Source organism: Staurois parvus, unplaced genomic scaffold (genome assembly GCF_062004578.1).
Source record: "Staurois parvus isolate SC_StPar_1 unplaced genomic scaffold, SC_StPar_1.0 ptg000154l, whole genome shotgun sequence".
NCBI classification, from domain to species: domain Eukaryota; kingdom Metazoa; phylum Chordata; class Amphibia; order Anura; family Ranidae; genus Staurois; species Staurois parvus.
Window position 1 is genome coordinate 2853436 of NW_028317950.1, and position 16947 is coordinate 2870382.

At 42.2% G+C, this 16947-nt stretch overlaps 2 protein-coding genes across 5 annotated transcripts in view; one reads left to right on the forward strand and one right to left on the reverse strand.

Moving 5' to 3' along the window:
• The window catches only part of HAUS7 (HAUS augmin like complex subunit 7), a 217336-nt gene that overhangs the window by 136867 nt on the left and 63522 nt on the right, over positions 1 to 16947 (reverse strand). The gene's annotated exons all lie outside the window — the stretch shown is intronic.
• Positions 1 to 16947, forward strand: part of LOC149463423 (deoxyribonuclease-1-like) — a 99063-nt gene that overhangs the window by 71505 nt on the left and 10611 nt on the right. For all 4 annotated transcript variants that reach the window (XM_089674930.1, XM_089674932.1, XM_089674929.1 and 1 more), the window contains 4 exons: positions 4540 to 4652; positions 11255 to 11412; positions 14405 to 14501; positions 15911 to 15962. In XM_089674930.1, coding sequence (XP_089531056.1) covers positions 4540 to 4652; positions 11255 to 11412; positions 14405 to 14501; positions 15911 to 15962 — 420 coding nt within the window. The remainder of the gene's footprint in view (positions 1 to 4539; positions 4653 to 11254; positions 11413 to 14404; positions 14502 to 15910; positions 15963 to 16947) is intronic.

Below are 16947 nucleotides of genomic sequence, written 5' to 3' on the forward strand. Positions count from 1 at the left end.
ACCGTTAGGCCTGGGTGAATGGGTCCAGGTGAGACCTCTGTAGGAGAGTGCAGCAGGGGAGGTAGAGTCAGTGGCCTGGATCCAGGTTTCTGTGATCACTAGGAGGTTGAGGGAGCGGGAAACAAAGAGGTCGTGGATGGCGGTAAGCTTGTTGCACACCGATCGGGCGTTCAGGAGTGCACATGAAAACGGGGGGGGGGGGAAATTTTAGGGAGCAGGGGGACAGATACTAAGTTACGGGGGTTGCGGCAGGACGTGGAGGCGGGAGGGTGTTGTGCGGGTGAGGGAGGTGGTGGAGGGCCAGGATTCGGGGAGATGTCCCCCGCAGTTAGGAGGAGGAGAAGGGTGAGAAAGGTGGCATGGGAGCGGGATGTGCAGGAGCGTGAGCAACTACTAGTGGAGGTGTTGGGGTCAGTGGGAGAGTGGAGTAATAGGAGGAGGTAGTGGGTGCCGTAGAGGGGCGAAGGAAGTAGTGAGGACACAATATATAAATGTTTGGGAGGGGCAGAGGGATATAGTGAATGGATTTTGGGAACGGAGGAGAGGAAAATGAGAAGGAGGAGTGGAAGAGGCATTTTGGGGAGGTGATGAGAGCAGTAATAGGGAGATGATAGCAATGAGGGGGAGATGTACAAGTTTTGGGGTGGAGCAGAGGGGTAAAGAAATGATATTTGGGAACAGAGGATAGTAATATGATACTGCTGTGTTTAACTGCTTCGCACTCCTTCAACGCAGCACTCGAACTAAAGCAGCACCCCCATCAGAGATCTCCCCCCATGCGCTGATCTAAATTTATAGGGAGATGCTCAAATGAGCATTCAACTCCACCCCAATTAGAAGCTGATAAGGATCACATGACTAGTGGGGGATGTTTCTCAGGAAACAGGCTACAGTCATAAAACTGGGTGCAGCTAGAAGTGAGGACTGGTCAACATACACACAAATATAAATACACCATTTGTTCTGAATTTAACAGGAGTCAATGCGTTTTTCTAGTTAAGAGCGGAGATAGGAAATAGAAGCATTTACCCAAATAAAAATAAACAGAAATAAATAATAATTTAAATAAATGAATATGTAATAAAAAATAATAATTAACCCCTTGACCCCATAATCCTTATTTTTTTAAATAATAATAATAAAAATAATAATATTAATAATATAAACTTCCTAACCCTATCACAAAATAAATAATATTCATGAAAAAATTATTATGAATAATATTTTTTTCAGGTTTGGGTGTTTATTATTATTATAATAATTAATAATTTTTTTAGGTTTGGGTGTTTATTACTTTATTATAATAATAATTATAATTTTTAATAATTTTTTTTTAGGTTTGGGTATTTATTATTATTACTTTATTATTTTATTAAGCACACGGGACGTTTTTACAGCGGCTGTTTTTGGCTTTTGATGTTTTTTTCTACAGCCAGTAAACCCCCCAGCATGTTATCCTATGTGTCCATGCACACAGACTGTAATCAGCGATTTTTGGCAGGGGTGTTTTTTTGGCTGGAAAAAGACCCCCCAGAACTAGAAGGGATTTTTTAGCTTTAACACTGAAAAACGTGGCATAACACGGTAAAACTCAGCAAATTGCGGCAAACTGATGTTTTTGGATGTTTTTTTGGTAAAAAACGCTGAAAAACTCACGTTTCTAACATGACTTTCCACAGCTAGCGTTACGCCCAGTGTGCATGGAGCCTAATTGTTATTATTATTAATAATAACAACTTTTTCAGGTTTGGGTGTTCTGATTATTTTAACAATAATAATTAATGATTATTATTAATAATAACATTAATGTATTTAATATATTTTCTGTAGGGTTAGAAGGGTAGGGATAGTGATTACTTATTTATTATTACATATTATTCATTTATTTGATTCATTGTTTATTTATGATTATTTTTTATTTATTTGTGCATTTATTTTACACATATATATATACACAGATATATATATACATACATATATATATATATATATATATATATATATATATATACACACACACACATACATACATAGTAATAATATAGGATTAAATGGAAAATAAATGCACAAGTAACTATATAAAAATATATAATAATATAAACTATATATATATATATTTTTTTTTCATTTGAGCAGAAAAATGTCCAAAAATGCACATATCCATTCATTTCAATGGAATTTCAAACCACAAATCTGGCTGATTTGAGCAACAAAAAAAGCACCAGAACTTGTTGGAGCTTCAGGCGACTTGGAATGGAGATGTGAACCATCTCCAATGGAGAGTAATTGATGTTTTCTCCTCAAGCGTTTTGGAGCTTTGAGCTACAAATCACTCGTGTGTGAATGGGGCCTTACATCCCGGGCACATCAAGCCCGACCAGGAGCGGAGTAACCACTTGGAAACTCGGGCACTGCCCGAGGGCCCGGGGTCAGTAGGGGGCCCTATGAGATGCCCCTGGTAACTTTTTCATAGGCTTTTTCGAGTTTGGGCAAGGACACAGGGGCCCCATGATCCCCTATTGCCCGGGGGCCCCATGAGTTGTCAGTCCGCCCCTGACTGCTAGTTTTCCCATGTGAGCAAGGCCTTAGGAAGAAGTTGCTCAGATCTTGGCCAAACTCAAAAAAGCCTATGAAAAAGGTACCAGGGGCATCTCATGGGGCCCCCTACTGACCCTTGGCCCTTGGGCAGTGCCCGAGTTTCCAAATAGTCAGTCCACCCCTGCTAGTAGTTCAGTCTTCCTGACCGCCCATGGAAAGCCTACCAAGGCAGCCAATGACAACTTTCTGCAGGCAGCCTTCTTGGCTCCTCCGACAGCTCTACTCTCTGCACAGGCTATGTAAAACACAGTGATGATGTCACTGCTACTTCACAAGGTAATATCTGGGCACACAAAGGGGTTTCGGTGCAAATATATCCTTTGTGGCTGTTGAGGAATATACTTAACCCCTTGTCTTCCAGAGGATTTCCCATCCTTCCTAACCAGGCCAGTTTTTGCGATACGGCACTGTGTTACTTTAACTGACAATTGCACGGTCATGCAACGCTGTACATAAATTTTAATATGTAATTTTTTCACACGAATAGAGCTTTCTTTCGGCCGTATTTGATCACCTCTGTGTTTATTTTTTGCGCTATAAACAAAAAAAACCTGACAATTTTGAAAAAAACCAATATTTTTTACTTTTATAAAACATCCAATAAAAAAAAAATTTAAAAAATCAAATTTCATCACAAATTTAGGCCAAAATGTATTCTGCTCCATGTCTTTGCTAAAAAAAATAATCCCGATACGTGTAAATTAATTGGTTTATGTGAAAGTTATACATTCTACAAATGGCGGTATATATGTACTGGGATTTTTTTTTTATACTACTAATGGCGTCGATCAGCGACTTATAGAGGGACTGCGGTGGGCATTCTGACACTGGGGGGGGACTAATTGCCACTGACATCCCCAGTGACACCAATACAGTGAGCAGTGCTAATAAAAAGCACTGACACTGTACTAATGACACTGGGCAGGAAGGGGTTAACATCTGGGGTGATCAAAGAGTTAACTGTGTGCTGGGAGTGTTTTACTCCGGAGACATGCTGCTGTGCGGAGAGAAATACACAGCAGCATGTGCTTGCTGACAGGGGAGAGACCTGTGTTGTTTACACACAGATCTCTCCCCTCTCAGCTCTACTGATGATCACCGAAGTCCCGGTGATTGACATCTCGATCAGCCAATAACAGCACGAGTAGGGCGCTAGAGTCTCCTACCCAGAAATCCAAATCATGTATAGATCAGTGATTTTGCGCAGCCCTGCCGCCCTGTATCTATACCTCTGCTATAGGACGGAGGGCAAGTGGTTAAACTACATTTTTTGTTCCCGGAGTTCAGACTTAATATAATTCTGTTCTAAGGCTAGGTTCACACCTATGCAGGGTGCGTTTGAGCCGTTTCTGCATTGCGTTTTTGCACTTGCGTTTTTTTTTTCATTTTTTAACATTTTTCTTGTTGCTAGGCAGATTTAAAATGCAAAACACATCAAAAACACAGCAAAAAAGCAATACACGCTTTTCTACAGCGTTTCCATGGCAGTTTATAGAACCAAAAACGCAACTTTTTGCATTAAAAAAAGTCCCTGACCCTTTCCAAAAAACGTACCGGGTGAAAACGCACAGATGTGAACCTGTCCCATAGGAAATCATGTTAAATGGACTGTACTGCATTTCTGCAAAACGCTGCAGAAAACGCATAGGCATGAACCTGAGGTAAAAGTCACTTATGGGCCAATCTAAACAGCATGTGCAGCCATTGCAGATAATCCCCTGATTGTTTCTAATATATTTTATTCCTATGATCGTCAGCTCCATCTAGTGGCCATAATGCGGTATTTTCCCGAAAGACTTTGATCAGGAAAATACTGCATTATGGCCACTAGATGGAGCTGATGATTATAGATTTTTTTTTCTAAATAGGAAAATGCTGTTTTATAGCAGTTCAAAGTAACAAGTTCTGTTGTCTTTTTTTTTTTTTTTTTTCTCCCCTCAGAGGTGAAAGACTTTGCTCTGGCTGCTATTCACACTAGCCCTGACTATGCCGTGCGGGAGGTGGACGGCCTCTTTGACGTGTGGGAAGATGCCAAGCAGCGGCTACTCATGGAGGTCCGCTTTTCGTAATTGCATTATCTTTTATTTATACATCCCTTGCATTCTTTGCATTACAACATGGATTGGGGGGGAAATGACTTCCGCATTAGCACCACATGGAACATAACAGACTCATAATTTACAGTAAGAGTTGTACATAGAAGGACTATATTTGCCTTCCCCTTATTCTGGGGAGCAGGGGCACCAAGGAGCGTCCGGGAGGCCGGCACACGCGTTCCGTTCTAAATCTTCCTGGCGGTTCTCAGAGTCTGACATGTTCAGCGTTTTGTATTCAGAGGCAGCTCTGGCTTTCAGATTCCTTCCAATAGCATCCGCTGGGCCCCCTCTTAATATTTCCTGTGTTCTAGTTACTATAGCTAAGACAAAGGTGACTGCTGAGCCGTTTCAAACAGCTGTTTCACCATCCCAGGAAAAAAATAAAATGACGTGTTCTTTTCAGAGCACGCTCACCAGATTTCCCTGGATATGTTCAAACAGAATGAGACTCACGCTCTTGATTTGAACCGTTTTCCTCTTCTGGAGTGCAGAGCCAACTAGAAGTCCCCGAGAGAGGGACTGAGCCATGTTTGTAGCCAAACTAAGATAACACTGACTTTATATTTGCTACATGTTCCCACCTACGTACATGTATGTTACATGTTCCCATTCACATAGCATACAGTAAATATTAGCAGGAGTTCCTCAAGTCTTGATGGGTTTTTTTTCCCCAAGGATTCCTCCCTGTTAAAAAATGTTAAGAAAGGTTGTAGTTTACAACTGATAATGAGATCTGCCAGCACAGTACAGACAAGATTGATTATTGTCAACACAACACTAATCAGCTAGAGCAGGGGTCTCCAATATTTCGAAACAAAGGGCCAGTTTACTGTCCTTCAGACTTTAAAGGGGGCGGACTGCGGCCAATGTGAGTAGAAAAGGTCCTGATGTCAGTGGCAGGAAGGGCACACCATCAGTGGTGTCACTGGGAGGAATTCTGCCTAATCATTGGTGTCATTGTGCCCCATTGTTGGTGTCATTGAGAAGAATTGAGCCCCTTCATTGGTGTCTTTGCAGGAAATTATGCCTCACTGTTGGTATCAGTGGATGTAATAGTGCCCCAAGGGCTGGATAAAAGCAAGCAAAGGGCCACATCCGGCCCCCGGGCCACAGTTTAGAGACCACTGATCTAAAACATTATGACCACCCACTGAGACATGGACTTCACTAGAGCTCTGAAGGTATTCTGTGGTTTCCGACACCAAGCCAATTTTCTAACTCTACGTTGTGACGTGGGGCCTCCGTGGATCGGACTTGTTTTACCAGCACATCCCACAGATTCTCAATTGGATTGAGAGCTAGAGAATTTGGAGGCCAAGTCAACAACTCAAACTCCTTGTTGTGTTCCTCAAAACTCAAATTATTCTTGAATTCATCAGAACAAGCCACCATCTTCCATTGCTCCATGGTCCAGTTCTGATACTCCATTTTAAAAATGTTAACCGCTTCCCGTCCGCCCTATAGCACTAATACTGCTACAGGGCGGCATGGGTGTGCAAAACCACATATACACCGTGTTCCAAATTATGCAAATGATATTTTTCTCATTTACCTAAATAATTGATGTAAATAACAGTCAGCATAATTCTCATGTTATCAACTATTAAGAGTACAATTCAAATTTTATTGAACAAACCTCCTAATGATAACAGGATTTTTTTTTAAACATAAAACACTTCCAATGCACTGTTCCAAATTATTACGCACAGAAAGTTTCAAAACACTTTATAGGTTGTAAAGAACTGAAAATTGTCATTTGTTGTGTTTGCAGCATATTTACTGAAATCAAAAGCTATTTCAATCAAACTTTTAACAACATTTTAACTTTTTAAACATTTTAACAGGTCACGTTACATTGTAACATAGGACCCCTTATTTGATAGCAGCTTCACAAGTCTTGCATCCATTGGACTTGTGAGTTTTTGGACAGTTTCTGCTTGAATTTGTTTGTAAGATGTCAGAATAGCCTCCCAGAGCTGCTGTTTGGATGTAAACTGCCTCCCACCCTCATAGATCTTTTGCTTGAGGATGCTCCAAAGGTTCTCAATAGGATTGAGGTCAGGGGAGGATGGAAGCTACACGTTGACTTTCTCTCCTTTTATCCCCATAGCAGCCATTGATGCAGAGGTATTCTTTGCAGCATGAGATGGTGCATTGTCATGCATGAAGATGATGTTATTACGGAAAGCATACGGAGGTCATCTTTACACCTTTGGGGGCTCTAAAGGGGCCGACCAGCTCTGTTCCCATGATTCCGGCCCAAAACATGACTCCACCACCGCCTTGCTGACGTCGCAGCCTTGTTGGAACAGGGTGGTCGTCCACCAACCATCCACTACTCCATCCATCTGGACCATTCAGGGTTGCACAGCACTCATCAGTGAACAGGACTGTTTGAAAATTAGTCTTCATGTATTTTTCTGCCCAATGCAGCCGTTTCTGCTTGTGAGCATTGGTTAGTGGTGGCCGAATAGAAGGTTTATGCACAGTTGCAAGACTCTGGGGGACTCTACACCTTGATGACCATGGGACTCCAGAGGCACCAAATATCTGTTTGCTGCTATGTAATGGTATTTTAGCAGCTGCTCTCTTGATCTGATGCATGGATCTGGCAGAAATCTTCCTCAATGTGCCTTTATCTGCACCAACCCGTCTGTGCTCTGAATCAGCCACAAATCTCTTAATAGTGCGATGATCACGCTTAAGTTTTCGTGAAATATCTAATGTTTTCATACCTCGTCCAAGGCATTGAACTATTTCACTCTTTTTGGCAGCAGAGAGATCCTTCCCCATATTGCTTGAAAATGTTGCTCTGCTTAATAATGTGGAACGCCGTCCTTTAGTAGTTTTTCTTTAAATTGGGCTCACCGGCCAATCTAACTATCACAGGTGTCCGAGATTATTTTTAGTGATCAAAAGAGCCCTGAGACACAATGCCATCCATGAGTTAAACTGAAAAACAAAATATTGCATCTTTGTGACACTTAAATAGAATTTGCATAATAATTTGGAACGCGGTTTATACGTGATTTTGCATTTCCAGGTAGGGGGCGCGTACCTTAACTGATCTGCTATTCATGGCCTCGGCTGTCAATCACCAGGTCCCAGCCGGTGATTAGTCGGCAGCACCTGGTGATGGAAGAGCATTACCGACGGAGGGAGAGAACTGTATGTAAACAATACAGATCTCTCCCCTGTCAGCTCCTGCACACTGCTTTGTATGGCTCTGCATAGCACACAGTTAACCCTTTGATTGTCTCAGATGTTAACCCCTTCCTGCCCAGTGTCATTAATACAGTGTCAGTGCTTTTTTTTGGCACCGATCACTGTATTGGTGTCACTGTTCTCCCTAGTGTCAGAATTCCGCCGCAGTCTCGCTATAAGTCGCTGATCGCTGCCATTACTAGTAAAAATAAAAAAAAAAACAGTATCTATACCGCCATTTGTAGACACTATAACTTTCATGTAAACCAATTAATTTACACGTATTGGAATTTTTTTTAGCAAAGAAATGTAACAGAATAAATTTTGGCCAAAATTATGAAATTTGATTTTTTTTTTACTGGACATGTTTAATAGTGAAAAGACAAAATTGTTTTTTTCTCAAACTTATCGGTCTTGTTTTTAGTGCAAAAAATTAAAACCGCACAGGCGATCAAACACCACCAAAAGAAAGCTCCATTTGTGGGAAAAAACAAATGTAAATTTCATTTGGGTGCAGCGTTGCATGACCGCGTAATTGTCAGGTAAAGTAACGCAGAGCGGTAACGCACAAAAAGGCCTGGTCAGGAAGGGGGGGAAATCCTCTGGAGGGCAAGCGGTCAGACGGTTGTAGTGTGCAACTGATAACCATCTGATTATTGTTAACATTATGACTGCCCACCATAACCAGATGAAACATGGATTCCAGGAGACTATTTAAGGTATGCTGTGATATCTGGCATCAAGCCAATCCTTTAAGACCTCTAAGGAAGTTGTAGTTTACAACTGATATTGAGATCTGCCAGCACAGTTCAGATAAGGCTGATTATTATCAATATTTACCGATAAGCCATAACTTTATGACCACCCACCATAATCATTTAAGGCATGGACTCCATTAGACCTCTGAAGGTATACTGTGGTATATGGCCTGTCACGTACCTGATGGGAGACTAAATTGATGAGGTTGGCCTCACTTGTGTCACTAGCCCTGACCCCGCTGATGTTGGAACAAAGGGAGTCTAGGGACCAGGGGGACAAGAGTGCCAGTGGTTGTTGCTTGCAGCTCTTGCAGATGATGACCTTGGAAGGCAGATGATCCTCTGATTTGGACACCGTAATAATAGACAGAGCAGGTTCTGTGGATTGCCAGACGTGCAGCAGAACAAGGTAGGTAGTGAGGACAAGAGACTGGAGCAGAGTCAGGGGATAGCCAGGGTCATCAACAGTCGGGCAGCGCGGTACAGAATCAGAAGAAAAAAGCCAAAGTCAGGAGCAGAGCCGAGGTCAGGAACCGGTAACAGGAGAGTAATCGAAGTCGGGTCAGGAACAAGCCGAATTGGTAACGGAGGAATCGTACAGGAACAAGCAGGACACGGGGGAGCTGAAGACCAGTCAGCACTGAACCTGAGCAGAGGCAAGGCACTCCTTAAATGGGCGGTCTGGCACCAATATTCGCCGTGCATGTGCACGTGCGCGATCGCGCATTCCTGCACGCATGCGCACAACCGGCAATTCTTCTGCGGGAATTCCTATGCGCATGCGCATTCCCGATCGTAATTCTTCTTGCTAGAAATTCCTTACATGGCCAGTCCCTTAAGTTCTGTCTGTTGTGAGGTGGGGGCTCCATGGATCGGACTTGTTTTTCCAGCACATCCCACAGATGCTCAATGGATTGAGATCTGAAGATTTAATTTGGAGGTCAAGTCTACCTTCTTCCACTGCTCCATGATAACGTTCTGACACTCCATATTAAAAATGTTAAGGAAGGTTGCAGTTTACAACTGATATTGAGATCTGCCAGCACAGTACAGACAAGATCAGTTATTGTCAACATACACTGATCAGACATAACTGGTTATGGTGGGCGGTCATAATGTTGAGACATGGATTCCACTCTGAAGGCATGCTGTGGTATCTAGCACCAGTCCAATCCTTGAATTCTTTAACCTCTTCATGCTGGCCAAACGCAAATGTGCGGCCTCCTGGCGTCTGGGCCTAGACGCCGAGCAAACGCACATTTGCATTCTATTTAAAAAGGACATATGTGCTGAGAGCGCACGCCCTGCGTGCTCCCAGCACACATGTTCGGTACTCACGGAAAGGTCCCGATCTCCTCTTTTGATCGGGACCTTTCCTGATCATGTGACCGCCATGACGGCGCGTCATGGTGGTCACATGACCCTAAACCCCGCCCCGCCTCCCGGCTTCTGAAACTCTTAAAGGACCGGGAGGCACCGGCGTGAAGGAGTTAAGTTGCCAGGTGAGGCCTCCATAGATTGGACTTGTTTTTCCTAGCCCATTCTACAGATGCTCAATTAGATGGGGTTTTGGAGAATTTGGTGGCCAACTCAACATCTCAAACTGGTCGTTGTGTTCCTAAAAACTCAAACCATTCTTGAATTCATCAGATCAGGCCACCTTCTTCCCTTCCTCCATGGTCAAGTTTTGATGCTCCTTGGTTAAAAGTTAAGGAAGGTTGTAGTTTACAAATGATAATGAGAACTGCCAGCACAGTACAGACACAGTAGATTATTGTCAACATATACCGATCAGCCATAACATTATGACCACCCACCATAACCAGTTAAGACATGGACTCCGCTAAACCCGTGAAAGGTATGCTGTGGTATCTGGCACCATGCCAGTCCTTCGTGTTCTGTCAGTTGTGAGGTGAAGCCTCCATGGATCGGACTTGTTTTTCCAGCACATCCCACAGATGATCAATGGATTGAGATCTGAAGAGTTTGGAGGCCAAGTCAACACATGTTGTCCCTAAAGTTATGAAAAAATGGGCAAGCATAAGGATTTGATGCTCGGTTCACACTAGTGCGAGTGAAAACTGCCGTGGAACCCGCAGCTGCAACCACCCACACGCGGGTTGCGCCGACGGGTGCCATTAATCTTCATGGAACGCTGCCCGCCCTAGAAATTGCACCCGTGCCGGGAACCACACAGTAGTGCAGTTCCTAGTGTGGGCTGCGATTTCTGGAATGGTGCAGGGACCTTTTCCTTGCGCCATCTAGTTGCCGAAATGCAATATCATTTCCTCATTGAGAATTTTCCGAAAGCTGTACCCTATTTTGGCCACTAGATGGTGATGACAATACAGGCATTGATCTCTTAGAAAAATGAAGGTGACTTTTCGTTCAGCTTGCACGGATGCTTCTGACGTTGTTGCAACAAATGTTTTATGAATAGAGCCCCTGGAGATGACATCACTTGCTCTAAAATAAGAAATTGAAAGGTTTCATTTAAAAATCTGATTAGGCTGTAGATGAGAGGGGGAGGGAGGACGCAGGGAAGGCAACATGTAAGCAGAACTTTCAATAAAAACCATGTATAGTTTTCTTCTACAGGACATCATTATCTTGGGTGACTATAACGCTGGCTGCAATTACGTGAAGAGTACGCACTGGCCCATGATCCGTCTTCGTCATGAGCCCAGCCTGCAGTGGCTGATTGGTGATAATGCAGACACCACTGTGAGCACCAACACCAACTGCCCATATGACAGGTGAGAAATAGGCACTGCCACATGGAAGTTCCTGGGGAACCTGAAGAGCAAAATCATATACATGTAAATCCAACAATACTGCATTATGGCCACTAGATGGTGCTGGCTATCACAGGAAATAAGTATTCTCTTTGGTGCCATCTAGTGGCCATAATGTGGTATTTTTTGTATTTGCACATTCAAAGGGCAGAGAACATAGCTGGAAGACATTCAGTTTTTGCCATTTTCCCACAAAATGGATCCATAATTTGATGGACAAACAGCTATGCAATTTTTTTTATAAATACACCCCTAGGTGTAAGGCTGGCACAAGGGGTGGGCAGGAGGGGAAGCTGCCCTGCACACAGAGGTTGGGGGGGGGGGTGTTACCAAGAGGAAATTGGGGGGAGGAGATTTGTGTTGGAAGGGGGAAATTGGGGGGCAATAATTGTTCTAGGAAGGGAAATTTGGGGAGTAGTAATGTGGAGGATCTGTGTTGGGAGGTGGGATGGGGCAAATATTTGTACTGGGAGGGAGGATTTCAGCAGGGGGGTGGATTTGTACTGGGAGGAGGGGGAATGTATGCTTAGCGTGCAGATTTTCGCTCGATTTGTTTTGGGGGGGATTTTTGCTAAAACATAATGCTCATACATCTTGGGGGGGGGCACATTTTGGCATGTACGCTCTGAGCTGTAGATGACCTTGTCCCAGCACTGCCTAGGTGGTATTGCTATCTCCCTTGTTATTATTATTTCTAGGATTGTTGTTAGTGGATCAGGTCTACAGAACTTAGTTGTCCCAGGCTCAGCACTACCAGGAGGAAAATACCACATCGTGGCCACTAGATGGTGCTCACTATCACAGGAAAGAAGTATGTTTATCAGCGCCATCTAGTGGCCTTATTGTGGTATTTTCTACATACTAAATTGCAAAGAATAGAGCCTGAGAACATTCGGTATTGCTCCAATCGCACAGAATGAATTTACATGTAGTTTTTTTGATGAACAGCTGTTATTATTATACAGGATTTATATAGCACCCAACAGTTTACGCAGCACTTTACAACATAGGGGCAGCCAGTACAAGTACAATACAAATGAATACAGGAAGGATCAGAGGGCCCTACTCGTTAGAGCTTACAATCTAAGAGATGCACATTTTTATAAACACACCCCTATGTGATATTTTTATCTCCCTTGTTATTGTTTCCAAGATTGTAGCTAGAGGATCTACAGATTGCAGAGAACATAGCCTGATAAGATTCGGTTTTGCCCACATAATAAATCCACATTTTGATGCAAGTGTTGTCCCCGTCTCAGCAAAGGCTTTCAAGTACCAAGAAGAAAATACTGCATCATGGCCACTAGAGGGTGAAATAACTGTGCTCCTCTGCACCATCTAGTGACCATAATGCAGTATTTTCTGCATTCACACATTCAAATTGCAGAGAATATAGTTACATAGTTAGTCTGGCTGAAAAAAGAAAAAAGTCCATCCAGTTCAACCATAAAAAAAAAAAGTTCTAATCCTATACCCACAGTTGACCCAGAGGAAGGCAAAAAAACCCCAGCAAAGCATGATCCAATTTCTACTACAGGGAAAAAAATTCCTTCCTGATCCCCCGAGAGGCAATCGGATATTCCCTGGATCAACTTTACCTATAAATGTTAGTATCCAGTTATATTCTGTGTATCCAAGAAAGAATCCAGGACATTTTTTCATAGATTTAATATATTGAATAGCTTTAAATAGAATAGAATAAAATAGAATATAGTCGTCTTCTGAAATTCGAATTTCAAAAGGTATAGAATAAAATAGAACAGAGTAAAACAGAAGAGAATAGAAAAGAGTAGAATAGAAAAGAAGAGAAAATAAAATAATAGAATAAAATAGAATATAAAAGGAAGAGAATAGAATCAAAATAAAAATAAAAAGATTATAGCTTTCTTCCAAAATTTAAATTTTGAAAAGAATAAAACAAATAAAATAGAATTGAAAAGAAATTAAATTTCTTTTCCTCCAGAGGTAAAGAGTGCCCCCTTGTCCTCTGTGATGACCTCAGGGTGAAGAGCTCTACACCGATATAGCCTGAGAACATTCAGTTTTGTCCCAATTGCATTAATGAATTCACATGCTTCGATAGATGAACAGATAGTCAATTAAAAAAAAAAAAAAAAGTGATATTTTTTCCCTGTTTATAATTTTTTCAGGATTGTAGAGCTCCAGAGCTCGGTTGTCCCTGGCTCAGCAAAGGCTTTCAACTAGTAAAATACTGCATTATGTCCACTAGATGGTGCTGACTATTACAGGACATAGGTATGCCATAGGTATGCTCCTCAGTGCCATCTAGTGACCATAATGCAGTATTTTCTGTACTCACACATTCAAATTGCAGCTAACATAGCCTGAGAACATTCGGTTTTGTCCTAATCCTCCTAGATTGTAAACTCCAAGGATCAGGGCCCTCCTATCCCTCTTGTATTGAGCTGTATTGTTGCTGTATTGTCTCCTGTTATATTGTAAAGCGCTGAGCAAACTGTTGGCGCTATATAAATCCTGTATAATAATAAATCGCACATAATGAATTCACACGCTTTGATGGATGAACGACTTTGAAAATGTTTTAATAAATACAATCTTAAGTGATATTTTTTTATCTCGCTTGTTATATTTTTTTCCAGGATTGTAGCTATTGAATCATGTCTATAGAACTCAGTTGTGCCAAGCACAGTGAAGGCTTTCAACTACCAGGAGGTAAATACTGCATTATGGTCACTAGATGGAGCTATCATAGGAAATAAGTATGCTCCTCAGCACCATCTAGTGGCCATAATGTGATATTTTTCTGCATTCACACATTCTAAATTGCCTAGAATATAGCCTGAGAACATTCAGTTTTGCCCCACTCGCATAGAATAAATTTACACTCAGTTTTGATAGACGAACAGCTATGCAAAATGTTTTATAAATACACCCCTAAGTGTTATTTTTTATCTCTCGTTATTTTTTCCAGGATTGTAGTTGGTGGATCAAGTCTACAGAACTCAATTGTCCCAGGCTCAGCAAAGGTTTTCAACTACCAGGAGTCATATGGACTCACTTATGAGGAGGTGAGAAGACACATTGGTGGTTGCACATATTTAATCTATTTTGTGTGTAATACCTTGAAATATATACATTTTGTCTTGAATGTCTCTTGAAAATTTGCAGTGTGCTAGTATGTGAGGGTGCCTAGGCACTTTTCTGCCCAAAGCGTGATAGCTGTGTACAGTTGTGCTCAAAGGTTTGCAATCCCTGGCAGCAATTGTGAAATTTTGGCATTTATATTGAAAATATAACTGATCATGCCCAAAAAAACTGTCTTTTATTTAAGGTAAGCGATCATATAAAGCCATTTATTATCACATAGTTGTTTGGATCCTTTTTTAATCATAATAACAGAAATCACCCAGATGGCCATGATCAAAAAAGTTTCCATCCCCTGGAATGTTTGGTCATGATACAGACACACAAGGCGACACACACACAGGTTAAAATTGCAATTGAAGGTTAATTTCCCACATCTGCGGCTTTTTAAATTGCAATTAGTGTCTGTGTATAAATAGTCAATGAGTTTGTTAGCTCTCACGTGGATGCACTGAGCAGGCTAGATACTGAGCCATGGGGAGCGGAAAAGCTCTATCAAAAGACCTATGTAACAAGGTAAGGGAACTTTATAAAAATGGAAAAGGATATAAAATATCCAAAGCCTTTAATATGCCAGCCAATACTGTTTATTCACTTGTTAAGAAGTGAACAGTTTGGGAATCTTGTGATACCAAGCCAAGGTCAGGTAGAGCAAGAAAGATTGCAGCCACAACTTCCAGAAGAACTACACAAAGGAATACCCACTGGTAACCTCAGGAGAAATACAGGCTACCCTGGAAAAAGACGTGGTTGTTTTTCTAAGGTGCACAATATGATAATACTTGGACAAAAATGACCTGCATGGTCGAGTTGCCAGAAAGAAGCCTTTAATGCGCCAATGCCACAAAAAAAAAAAAACTGGTGAGGCATGTCAAGGTGTTGTCAGATATATTATAACCACCATGCTTTTTTTTGGCTTTGGCACAGTAAAGGCTTCTTGCTGGCAACTCGACCATGCAGCTCATTTTTGTTCAAGTATTGTCATATTGTGCGCCTTAAAAAAAAAAAAACACACAGTCTTTTTCCAGAGCAGTCCTGGTTTTGCCAAGTTGCGTTGGTCGTAGAACCGTCAGATGGAAGTTCAATCAGCCACAGCTCAAGGAGCCACTAGCAACCTGTGGAGGAACCCTGGTTAAAAATGGTTGCAAACGGACATATAAAGTTTCCCTTTACATTGTAAGCTGTCACAGATACGGACCCTCTAACCCTCTTGTCTTGAATTGTATTGTAACTGTACTGTCTACCTTTATTTTTGTAAAGCGCTGTGTTGGTGCTATGTAGATCCTGCTTAATAATAGAAGACCTTACAGAGATTCTGCTTTTCTAACTGCAGGCCAAGGCAGTTTCTGATCACTATCCAGTGGAGGTGGAACTACATAAAGACTGTGAGTACTCCGGTGCATTATTTATGGGTTCAATAAAACTGGGAATTCTGCAGACACAACTTTAGGGCCAAGTATTCAGCTGGTGCAGTCTAAGGCTGGCTTGCTGGAAGAATAACGGAAGAAAGCCCCATTACCATCACCATCATGTCTTAATGTGTTTCTCTATATTCAGTAAAAGTAGAACTATGGACAACATAACTTACTGTATATTATGAAGTCTGCCACTAGCATTAAAATGGAGCTCTAGACATGTTGCACCCACCTCTCTTCCCTACCAACCCCCTGAAGCCCTCCACAACAACCCCCACATCCCCCCATACATACCTTTTTTCTTCAAGCCTTCCAGCTTCTTCTGGTAGGAGCTGGGGGGAAGGTGGCCATTCTTCCATGATTGAGTGGCTTTCATCTAATAATGTGATAGTGCTTCTTAGTCTTGGAGTACTCTGAGCCCAGCCTGTGGGACAAGGCACCCCCTGGGGGGGGCTGTAAATTATGGCCTGGCTCACAGGAAATCAGTGGAGTTTGGGGCTGACCTGAAGAGAACCACCGGCGCTGAACCAAGGAGGAGGTCAGGGACTTCGCTGGAGCGTGGAAGGGGGAAGTGAAGATGGACACTTTATCGTAACAGTTTTTGTTTTTCTGAGCCCCCCTGTAACAAAGTTGTATTACCTTTTGGTCCTGCCCATAGATCCTTTATTTTTGACTTCCTGTAATGGGGTTATCTGTAATCTGTCAATGGACCCAAAGAACCGGTTCGGGAGTGAGCCCACATGAGTGTCCCCATAGCAAGCAGCACACAGCGGGGGACCCTAAAAGAGGAGGCTGCTCTGTGCAAAACCATTGCACAGAGCAGGTAACATGTTTGTTGGCTTTTTTAATTAGAACATTTACAATCACTTGAACTGGTTCCCTATTGTACAATGACGGTCGGGCAGACCGCTCTCCTTCTGGGAGGATGTCATATGACAACCTCCCATTCTAGTCG